Source organism: Octopus bimaculoides, chromosome 15 (assembly GCF_001194135.2).
Source record: "Octopus bimaculoides isolate UCB-OBI-ISO-001 chromosome 15, ASM119413v2, whole genome shotgun sequence".
Classification (NCBI taxonomy): Eukaryota; Metazoa; Mollusca; class Cephalopoda; order Octopoda; family Octopodidae; genus Octopus; species Octopus bimaculoides.
In genome coordinates this window covers 27,741,122-27,753,621 of record NC_068995.1, presented here as the reverse complement: position 1 = coordinate 27,753,621, position 12,500 = coordinate 27,741,122, and the positions used below count along the sequence as shown (strand labels likewise).

General features: G+C 36.5%; 1 protein-coding gene across 1 annotated transcript in view; it reads right to left on the bottom strand.

Annotated features, from left to right (window-relative positions):
- The window catches only part of LOC106881660 (nuclear pore complex protein Nup205), a 331,146-nt gene that overhangs the window by 254,992 nt on the left and 63,654 nt on the right, over positions 1-12,500 (bottom strand). Inside the window, exon 7 of the mRNA XM_052973459.1 lies at positions 3,701-3,871. Within this exon, the coding sequence (XP_052829419.1) occupies positions 3,701-3,871 (171 nt within the window). The remainder of the gene's footprint in view (positions 1-3,700; positions 3,872-12,500) is intronic.

Below are 12,500 nucleotides of genomic sequence, written 5' to 3'. Positions count from 1 at the left end.
GTACCTTCAGTCAAGAATTATTGGCAGCATACCTGGCCACTAAGCATATACACCACATCAAAGGGATGACCAACTTAACAGCCAATGCACGTTCACGCATGCAGATCAATGCTATCCAGACCACGGCTACAATTGATCTGGCACGTATACCAGCTGACCAGGAGAAAGATGAAGACCTTTTAAAGCTCCAGAATTTGTCAGCTCTGAAATTTCAGCATGTTCCGCTAGCATCGTCCATGACCCATATTTGGTGTGATATCTCCACCGGTAACCAACGCCCTAATGTACCACAGAAACATCATTGAGAAGTTTTCTCTGCTCTGAATTCTCTGTCACATCCTGGTATTCGCTCCTCTCAAAAGCTGATATCAACCCGTTTTGTGCGGACCAGTATCAACAAGGATATCAGAGAATGGACCAAGTGCTGTGTCATGTGCCAACTGACACATGATTTCAGCACATTCACATTCACATTGTGGGACCTCTGCCACCTTCACAGAATAATAGACATTTACCTGTGTGAATCGTTTATCGTGGTGGCCCGAAGCTTGGCCGTTTTCTGATATATCGGCAGAAACGGTCACCAAAACGCTGAGTTTCACGCTTTGACACACCCGCAACAGTTCGATTCCAGCCTCTTCACCGAGCTGACTCATCTTCTCGGGTGTAAGCACATCCACACTACGGCTTACCACCCTGCACCAAATGGCATGGTTGAACGTTTTCACCGCCAACTATAAAAGCATCTTCAGACTGTTCGAGTGGGCTGGAACATCTCCCCTTCATCCTCCTTGGTATTCGATCCATGGTTAAGGAGCAAGTTGGATATACTCCAGCTGAACTCATCTATGGCACAGCATTCACCTTACCTGGGCAGATGATTGAACCTGTTTCATCACAACACCTTCCTGACCCAGCACAATATGTGCACCGATTACAGACATCCATGTCACATTTGTCACCTCCAGGCCCCAGACAACAGAACATCGTTTCACATGTCCCAAAGGACATCAACACTTGGACTCATGTTTTCGTGAGAAATGATGGGATACCATCTCAACTTGGGCCACCATATTCCAGGCCCTACAAAGTTATCAGAAGAGAACGCAAGTATTTCGTTCTCAATATGGGAGGTAAACAAAATACGGTATCGATTGATCATTTGAAAAAAAGCCTTCATCGAGGACTTACATTCAGTTCCTCAAATGGACTCACCAACTCCAACAAACACCACAGATTCTGCACAACCTCGGCACACCAAATCGGGAAGAACAGTTTGATGGCCCGCAAGGTTTGCGCAAGTTTTTCGGGTAAGTCTCAACTCTTAACCTGCCCATCTTCTTAAATGAAATGCCTACATCAACACATAACACAAATGACTGCATCACCCGCATAGAAGCCTAAAGAAATCAACGAACATTTTGTATACAAAAAAAAAAGAAACAAAAGAAACATTATTCCACATCAACGAAAAACTTTCTGTGTGAACATTTACTGAACATTTCACAAATGAAATTTTTCGACAAGCATTTTTTTTTCATTTTTTGTATGTAGATATGTTTTGTTTCTTTTTAAAATGTTTTGCCTTCTTGTAAAAATATTTTGCTACCTGTATGCTTACACACACTTACAACAGTCACATTCTCATGTGTGCTACCACTTGATCTTTTGCGCCACTAAAAGACACCTTGCCTCTATTAGACCTCTAGTGGGTTGAGTAATGAATAGATGCACATCTCTTTCAATGCACCAACATATTTCTGCCTGGGCACATATATGTATTGCCCACCATATAGCACGCACCAACAGTGAATCTTTTTTGCTTCATATTTTTATATCCCATGTTTTTTGACATATATTCATTTGAAGGTTACACTGGGTAAATTTTTTCTGCATACGCACAAAATAACATTTCCAATATCATTTGATCTCCATGGTTTTCTCACTAGAAGGTGGGGTAGTTTAAATATTAACACTTCCTTCTCCAAGCCTAGATTCGAAACCAAATCTAAGAATTCTCGGTCCAAACCACCACGATCAACAGGCGCGAAAAAAGGTTTTCTTTGTCCTCTCAAGAAGTGATTGATCATCTCCCTTTGACCTATGACTTCAGCCATGTCAGGTGAAGTTCAAATGGGCAGGAGCTGACCTATTTAGGCACCATCTCTGCTGCAGTGTGTCTGTCCTTCTAGCTGCCACAATTGTTATAAATACAGTGGTCAGCAGAGGGACAGATAAGAAAGGCCTAAGAGGCTGATGAGAAAGGTCTACGACAGAGACAAGAAGGTTTTCGCAGACCACAGAGACCGATAGAAATGTTTGAACAGTAGACTACTGTCTCAGATGAACTATACATGCACACACACACACACAAACATATTCGTTTCTGACATATCACCTCCACAAATGTACCTTGTTTCTATTTCTAGCAACTCGTAGCAGTTAACATATGCATGTAGTGAAGAATTATGTGTACCAACGACAAATTAAGTCCAGCAAATAAATTATTTTAACTATGAATTGATTTATTCATTTGTTTACTTCAAAGGCATCCACATTCCTATCGCATTTGTTCACCTGATTAGCATTAACCAATATACATGTATCTTTTCTATAGCAAGACACCCAGACATGTCCTTCTATTATACATTAGCCTCCCTACTTCTAGCATAAAGCTACCACTGCCTCTCAAGTACTCCTACCACTTAATCAAGAAGGATTTTTTTTTTTCTTTTCCTGTGATGCAAGTTACTTGGAAACCTCATTAGTGTCAGTAGCACAAAAATAGCACCCACTACACACTGCAAAGTGGTTAGAGTTAGGAATGGCATCCAACTGTAGAAACCATACTAAACCTGACATCAGCACTCAGAAGAGTGATGTGGATTGCCAGATCCTGCCAACATGGAAAATGGACATTAATTATCATTATTATTTTAGCTTTCATCAATAGAATTCACAAATACCTGACAGACGTGTGTGTGTGTGTGTGTGTGTGTGTGTGTGTGTGTGTGTGTGTGTGTGTGTGTGTGTGTGTGTGTGTGTGTGTGTGTGTGTGTGTGTGTGTGTGTGTGTTAGTATGTCCGTCCATCCACGACCACTGCTTGACAACCGGTATTAGTCTATGTCCCTGTAACTTAACAGGTCAGCAAAAAGTGACTGAAACAATAAGTACTAGACTTGAAAGAGAAAATAAATACTAGGGTCAATTTGTCTGGTTAAAATGTTGAAACAAGTAAAAGAAAAAGAAAAGAATTCAAGTACCAAATATCTTGTCCAAAAAGAAACATCATTAAATGAGACTTTGCAATGAAGTTCAGTTCCCAAAATACAATACTGAATACAATGTGTTCTATGTACCCTCTACCTTTAACCATTGTGCTCATATCATGCTAATGTAATTTGATTTTTTATCAGCAATAAAGCATCACAACTATCTACATTCAGTGAACTATTTCAAACTGTCTGGAAAATAAGTCCCTTGCATTTTCTGATTTCAATAACAATTTAATTTGTTTTCCTTAGTTTTCATGTCTGTCAGTTTCTATGCTATATCTTCACAAATAAATAGAGCAAAAAATTTTATATAACAGATAAAGTTCATCATTATAAGAAAATATCACATTCTATATTTAAATCTGAAATTAGAAATACTTCACATGATCAAATTCAACAGAGGAGAAAACACTAGAAACTGTACCTGGAGCACAAGAGTGCTGTGAAATATATAGCTGGCGAAGGCTCATGGCCCAGGCAAATCTAATAACTGCTCTGACTTCTGGATGGGTCCATAGCTCATCTGATACAAGAACTTGGTGGATGCTGCGAATGTATTGATCATCTGACAATATTGGAAAATTATGAATCATTTCTAAAAAAGAAAAGAAAATTTAAATTTTCATTTGAAGATCTACTTAACTGTTTCATTACTATATTTCTAGCCAAAGTGTTTCAAATAAATTCTAAAATAATTGTGAATTTAGACTGGTTTCATACAACAATCCTAACTCTTTTTTATCTATCTGCATATGTGACTTTCGGAATGCAGTTTAATAAAAGGTTCTTATCCAAATCTATAGCATAATTTTTATCTCATAGTGAATCTGAATACAGGTAAATTCAACATTATATACAATTATGCAAATTTTGTTTAAAAATCACCATAGAAAATGAGTCATTATCTAATATATCACAAAATTTTAATATAGAAGTATTGCACAGATAACTGTATTACCAGTTGAACTTAAATATAGACAAGACAGATTTCCCATGAGGTAAAATAAAATATAATACTGAAATTTATATCTGAAGAAAACTAGAAAATGAACTGTAAATATGAGGGCTGATTGAAAAAGTTCATAGGCTGACCAAGATACTCTCATAGAATGTGACCAAATGACAGTTATTTTTCAACATAGTTCACACTCTTCTTCCATCAGTGTTGCAGTGCTTGGATCCCACTGGTCAAAAAACCTTCATACTCTTGGTGTGAAAAGTCATCAACAGCTGATATGATATCATTACTGCAATACTGTTTCCCAGCCAAGTACGTTTTCATGTTGGAGAACAGATGATAGTCAGATGGAGCCAAATGAAGAGAACAGGTAGAGTGATCAAGCAGTTCAAAGTCATAGAAGCCATTGAAAGCAAGGACTTGATATACAGGAGTACTATCCTGATGAAACAAGAGCTTTTTTTGTAAGCTTTCCTGAGCATTTGGTCTTCATAGCCTTTCCTAACTACCTCAGAATGTTGGCATAGTACTCTCCATTGATGGCGTGGCCCTTCTGAAGATAGTCAATAAACACAATGCCTTTTGCATCCCAAAAAACTAAAACCATTACCTTCCCTGCAGATTAAACAAACTTTGAACCAGGAAATGTTCAAGGAATCCAGCTGGATCTGCCTCAAACAATGTCAGATTTTCCCAGCATGTGATCAGCTTCATGCACTTTTGCTCAGGTGTCAAAAGATGTGGTACCCACCATTCAGAAACCTCCGGCGGGCTGGCAGAAACGTTAGCACGCTGGGCGAATGCTTAGCGGTATTTCATCTGCCGCTACGTTCTGAGTTCAAATCCCACCGAGGTCAACTTTGCCTTTCATCCTTTTGGGGTTGATTAAATAAGTACCTGTTATGCACTGGGAACGATATAATCGACTTAATCCATTTGTCTGTCCTTGTTTGTCCCCTCTGCGTGTAACCCCTTGTGGGCAGTAAAGAAATAAGAAACCTCTGTCATACCAAGTTCATTGCACAGAATAATCTCAACCCATGGGATATGCTAGCAGCATTGGCTACTTGATTTACAGTCAATTGGTTTTTCCTCATCGCCACTGTTGTATCTGTCTTTTGATGACAGTTGTCACTCTGACAGATATTCTTATATTTCAAAGTCCTCAACAGAATGGTTTTGTCTGGCATTGTACGACCCCCACCCCAGTTGTACAGTGTTATTATACTGAAAAGGCCAGATCATTATAATGTCCACTCAGTATTAGAGTATAATGACTATATCAGCACAGACACAACTATCAACACAGTCTACACATACTCTCGACCTTCTGACCTTCTTCCTGTTGACCGGCTACTGGTCTATTTATAATGGCTGGCTACTACCATTTTTTACCGGGAGGGGTATACAGTTTCACTATACAACAATCTACACCACCAATATGCCAGTTACATTAGAGGATCACAAATAGGATACCAGGTAGACAGAAAATTGATTTGCCTCATCTCTACATGCAGTTTCTAACAAATTTCCTTTCTGCCACTGAATTATTTCATCACTTTTTAAATTCTGCTTATTTTACAACAAACAGTATCCCTTTCCCACTTGCTATAGCACATATAAACATTACCACAGCATCTAAATCTTCACATTTGACTGAAGTGAAAAACTAGTCAAAAAATAATATAATATACGGTTAGGGTATGGTATTGATAATTCACAAACTATATCATACAGTAGACCAAAATTGAATCCACAGCAGTACCCAGCATTTGGTTCACAAATTTTCCAAACTTTGATTCCCCATTTTGCAGGTTTTCCAGGAATATACAGTCAGAAATGTATTGGACCTTTGTAACCCACCAGCCCTTCATAAATAGATGTCTCCCAGGTTTCTAGAATGTTTTGTAAGTGTTTTGAATGCAGTCAATGAGGGACCATAATGTAAATAAGGAATCAAAGAATTTCCAATTATTAAAAAACATAAAAATTTATTATACTGTATATCAGATCAAGACACACAACTAATAGCATAAAAAAGAACTGGCACATATCTTCCTGCATACTTTTGGTGAAACACGTTGAATGCCATTTTCCAGAGTTAATCTATGTTTAACATATTCATCGAGTCTTTATTCTGGAAGTGATTTTAAGTGTTTTTGTAGCTAGGTTATCAAAATTAGTTCTCCAGCACATCCACATTATCCACTCCTGCTTTGTTACAGACTAAAATTATCTAACTGAACAAGTATCTCCCAGCTGCATTCTTTTGACATAAGTGATATCAAATTCAAATGTGGTGTATCCCGAATAACATAACCCTTGGATGCTCTTTACATAGGAAGAAGATGAAATCAAATTACTTGCAGTCAGATCTAAGCAGGAATTTTCTACCAATTATAAAATGACAGGTAAGACACAGACACAATTACTAAAAGCTTCCATGTCAATATTAAATTCATCAGTAGTTAACTTCCTTGATGAATATAACACTGGACACTTATCCAGCCACAAAATTTCTCACATAGAATATCCCTAAGCACCAATTGTCAATATCACATCTTAGTTAGAATCAAATATCTTCACAACTGAATTTTCCACAAAGGCACTTTTTAAATTATCAATTGTCTTTAGGTACAAATTCAATGGTTTCAATGAAAATCATTTTAGAATATTTTGGCAAGTACCAACCATAAAAATTTACCAATCCTAAAATGGATTCCAGTATTTTTTTTTATTGAGAGTTGAGAGACATGTAATATTTTCTGGACAAATTCCTAATCTAGACAAACAACTTCCTTTGAAACAGAACATTTGAAAAATGACAACTTGTTATTGTTAAATATGTATTTGCCTAATTTAAGTCATGCCTCTATATCTCAGTTGATGCAGTATAGTCTTACCCTTTAGATTCAACTCTACTTCAATAGCTGTGCCCAAACATGTTATTCAAATAGATTATTTCATATACTGTCTCTCAAGATTTTTCGATTGCATGACCATAAAGTATTCATATCCATCTAATTTAATTTGACGGTAAACATCTCAGAGATCAACTTTTGCAAAAGCATTCCTTACCAGCTATTGAGTGGAAAGTAGATTTAGTATTAGGAGTTATATAAATCTCTATCTAATTTTCATATTATATCAATGAGCAATGCCTTCTTCCTACCAGGAGTAATATGCTCTGTTCACTAATTTTTTACTAATTTGCAATTACAAATAGAAAAGTATGATCTGTCAGATGTATAAACATACAATTTAACACAAGTACCATAATCTTTTAGTATGTTGATGTCTTGTACTTTTCAAACCATGATTATTGATCACTGCCTGCAATCACTACTGGTATAATTTCTTATCAAGTGCTTGTTACAAGAGGTACTTTAATAAGACTGCAAGGTTTTCATCCTTTATCCACAAAACTGATGAAATTCTGGATAGCATTTTGAAAAGTTTTAAGTTGACAAATGAGTAACCATAGGTCTTTGGAATTAAATAAATTTTGCTACTAGTATTGACTTGCATATCCAAATTGACATTATTCATTTTAATTTCAAGCTGATTGTTTTTCTTCTTTCCCTTGGAGTGATTTTATAGCGATTCCTTGTCACACAATTTGCTTACCTTTCTAAGTGCATGACATTTGCCTTTAATAATCATAACTACAAAATTTTAATTTACAAAATTTCTTCATTTTGGTCAAGTGATAACTATCAGCAACTCTTGATTCTATTTCATAAGACTCTGCTAAACCTTGATATAATTTCCTGTTTTAGTATAAGTTCACACATGAAGCAAGTGACACATTTCCTAATATTTGATAATGCTCTCAATAATTCTTATTTGGATGAATTTGTTTTCAATACTTTTGCCACAATATTGAAACTTGCTACAAAGATGAAAAAATTTTATATTGAGAATACTTGATGTAGGCATCTAAACCTGTTTCATTTGGCAATGACTACTATTTTTTCTGTCTCACATTATTCGGTATCATCTCAAATATTATACTGAAATAAGCCTTCCAGCTCTTAAGATAAACCATTATTAACACCTTCAATCTGGCTTTATCAATGGGTTTATTTTTATTGATAAAAATTAACCCATTATATCCATCAGAGCATTCATCATTCTCATTCAATTTCTTTGTTGTTGAGGTGGCTATAAAATATCTTCAAAAAGGACAAGATCAGTGAGCGCCAATGTGATACATCAATAAATAGTTTGACAACAAACCTTTATATAACAAATAAAATATAATATATAACAAAGTTCAGATCATATATGAATATGACAAGTCACTTCAAGTGCTGTAGGTTAAGGAGCATTTTGATTTATCAAGCTATAATCTGTCTCATTTCCTTAATTGTGTAGCACTCACTGTCCTGCTATAGCAAAAGGGAGTCATATACATCCCAACAGTTTCATATTTCAAGTATGGTAAATAGTGGAAATGGTAGAGTAGAGGCAAACAGACATATAGGGTGTCCCAGAAAAATTTACCCATGTTTATAACATTTCTTAAAGAATATTGGTTCAGGTAATATTATCTACATTTTGCATATGTCTTCTGTCTATTGCTTCATTCATCTATAACAGGTTTGTAAACAAACATTGCATTGAAAGCAAAATGTGACCAGATTGTCACTCTGAAAACAGCTGGAGTGAGCAACAAGAACTTAACAAAACAGTTGAATGTGTGCCATAAAACAGTGTTCAATGCCTGGAAACAATATATGGTGCCCACTACTACCTTTACCAAGTCAATTCCTGGGAAGAAACAATCAATTCCTACCAAACAAAATGTTGAAGCTGTAAAAAAGCAAATGAACCAAAATCGCCACAGGAGCGTAAGAAAAACTGCAAAAGCTCTTGATATTTCGAAAGCATCAAGGCATAGGATTTTTAAAGGGGATTTAAAGGTAACTGCATACAAGAAACAATACTGGCAGTTAATTTCAGCAGCTTCCAAAAAGAAATGGCTTGACGGGTAAAACCATGTTAGCTGAGATGAAGTGCACTGCTAACAAAGTGTTGATCTGGTCCAATGAGATCTTCACAGTGGAGGCAGTTACCAACAGGCAGAATGACAGGCTTTATGAATGTAATGCAGGAGACTTGCCCGAAAGTAGGAGGAGGCATTTACACCATCAGAAGCCAGCTTTACTCATGGAGTGGGCCGCAGTTGCATCTGATGGGTCCAAGTCTCCCTTGATCTTCATCAATGCTGGCAACAAGGTCAACAGTGAACTTTATGTGGAAATGTTGGATGAGAAAGTGTTACCCTGGGTCACAGAAACCTTTGGTGACTGTTACATCTTCACTCAAGATGGGACTCTGGCCAATACATCTAATTTCAAACAGAGGTGGTGCAAAGAGCATTTTAGTGGTTTTTGGAACAAGACGATATGGCCTCCCTCAAGTCAAGACATCAATCACATGGATTTTGCTATCTGGTCCGTCTTAGAGAGTAATGTTTCTGCTCACTCCTATTCAAATGTGTCAGATCTGAAGAAAGCCCTTCAGTCTTCATGAGTCAAGCTGAATGAAAAGGTAGTACGGTACTCATACAAATCAGTGACCACTCGTTTGCAAGCTTTGATCAAGGTGAAAGGCAGCCATTTTGAAATGTAATTACTGCAATGGATTGACAATTTACATTCGAACTTGTGTGCCAATTTCATTATCCTACCTTAAGTTTATTTTCAATAATTGAAAAATATCAATGGGTAAATCTTTGTGTGACACCCTGTATATTGTCTTGAAAAAGGTGAGGTTGAATGGTACTTTAACCAAATGGTTCACAAGCAATATGAGTACCAACTCAAATAAAGGTGTAAAGTAATTGAGGTAGCCAAGTTGCAAAATCTAATAGAAAATGTGACAGTATATGTGATTTCTAAATATATTCCATAAACAGTACTAGGAGGCTCATATGCTGGGTATGTCAGAGATTAAAGACAAACAATACTGTCATCATTATTAATGATTTTAAAAGGCATCAAGAGTACAACAGTGTCAAGAATGTTAAGGCAATGACAAACTTCTCAATTATACTTTACACATCACCACATCAATAACATTGCTCCCACTTCTCTTATCATTTGTAACCATGTTTTCATTGGTCTTCTCCTCTCTCTGCTTTGTTCAACAATCATTTCCATCTCTCTTCTCACACAGTCACTTTCATCCTTCCTCAGCACATGACTCATCACAGCATCACTGGCTTTATTCCCAACATTCTTTCAAATTTGTTTGCCTTTTGTGTTGTGTTACCATGATTGTTCTTGTGACTAAATTTTTTCTGATATGATTATGGTATGAAATTCTCAAAATTTTTGTCAAGCAACTGGTGATATTCAATTTTCTGATGATTTTTGCAATATTCTTCCGAGATAGATTCAAAAGAATAGCCTATGAGATTTACATGTTTGCAGGAATTCATGAAGAGAGGAAGGAGAATTTTCCAGCAGACATATCCTATATTTTTTTCTGTGGCATTAGTCATGTTTTTAAGGCATATTCTAGTTGAGAAAAAAAATCAAGAGTTATGAGTTGTTGATACTATGATGTCAATCCTTCTGAGAAACCCATCTGAAAAATCAATTAACTCAGCTGAGGAAGAGAACCTGTCAAAAAGGAGTAAAAAGAAAAAGAGAAGAGAACACAAGACTATGCATCAGATAACAAGACAGGTGTTAGCCATAACTTCACTCTCCTCAATTATCACACAATTAATCTTATATGACATTTACAAGTCATTAATATAACCACATGTGATTATGAAAAGGATATTTCTTTTTCTGAAAGTGAAACGATTCTGACAAGTTTCGATAGCAATAAAGAAAAGAAATGAATCTGTACCTCAATACAGTAAGAATTTAAAAACTGTTTATCATAGTTGTTTTTAGGAAAATATTAGACCTAGCTACAATCTTTCCAAGGAAACGAAACAGCTAGATTACTATATATCATCATCGTTTAACATCCATCTTCCATGCATGGGTTAGACGATTCACAGGAGCTGGCCATGTAGAAAAACTACCCAATACTACTATGTCTGTTTTAGCAAGATTTTTACAGCCGGATGCCCTTCCTAACACCTACCACATTGCAGAGTGAACACAGTGCTTTTTACGTGACACTAGCAAAGACAAGGTTAGTTTTGGCATAGTTTTTACAGCTGGATACCCTTTCAAATGTCAACCATTTTACAATATGGACTGGATGCTTTTTACGTGGCACCAGCACCGGCAGGGTCACCACGTAAGTCACAAAACAAGGAATTATGAGAGAAGCAAGGGCATTTGAGGAAGGGAACTTGTGTCAGAGGATGATAGAGAGGCAGAAAGAGGTGTCTTGCTATAACAGAGGGGCACAGAGAGAGAGAAACAGAAAGAGAGACAGGCCAAGAATGAGGGTAGGAATAGGTGTGCTGCTGAAGAGGTGATATGCGGCTACCCAGCCAGAGGGAAGAATGAGGGAAAGTGAGAGAAAGTAAGAGCAGGAGAGAGATGGTGAAGTGCCAGGGTATGCTCACAAGTATCAAGGAATGCGGTGGTAGCAAAGGCAGCAGTAGCAGTAGTCCTGCGAAAGCAGTGTTGAGGATGAAGCAAACCTTGATCAGTTCAAATAAGTTTTAGACATATCTGACTTATAAAAAGCAATTTTCACAGGGGTCAGCTGCAGAGAAAACTCTCACTTTAGCCAACAAGTATTAAAACACTAACATCAAATTACTTTTTTCTTATAGGTATGTCCCAAACATATTTGAAATGATTTAAACATTTGTTTAACCCTTTAGTATTCACATTATTCTGTCAAATGTAACGCTTATTTATTCACATTGTTTTCAGTTAATCATGCATTATCTCCTAGCATTGAGAATCTGATGATATTTTTGTTTATTTTTACAATGCTATTGTGTAAGGTAGGTGTGAGAGGCTGGATCTGGCCATTTTGAACATAAAACACGGAGAAAATTTGGACCAGATATGGCCATTTTCCTTGCTAAAGGGCTAATATATTTATACATACATACATATCTATACATATAAATTTGACATGGGCGATTCTTTCTTGTCTTGGGGTTCATGGTCAAACGGCTGGGTGGAAATGCACGAAAAATTACACAGATGGTTACCAAGATAATCTACTATAATAATATTCTTGTGTTTATGAGAGAGAAAGGAAGGGGTGATGCCATACTTGGTAGTGGAATGATGAAAATTGTACGCTGAAAAAATAAATCAAACAGCATTTC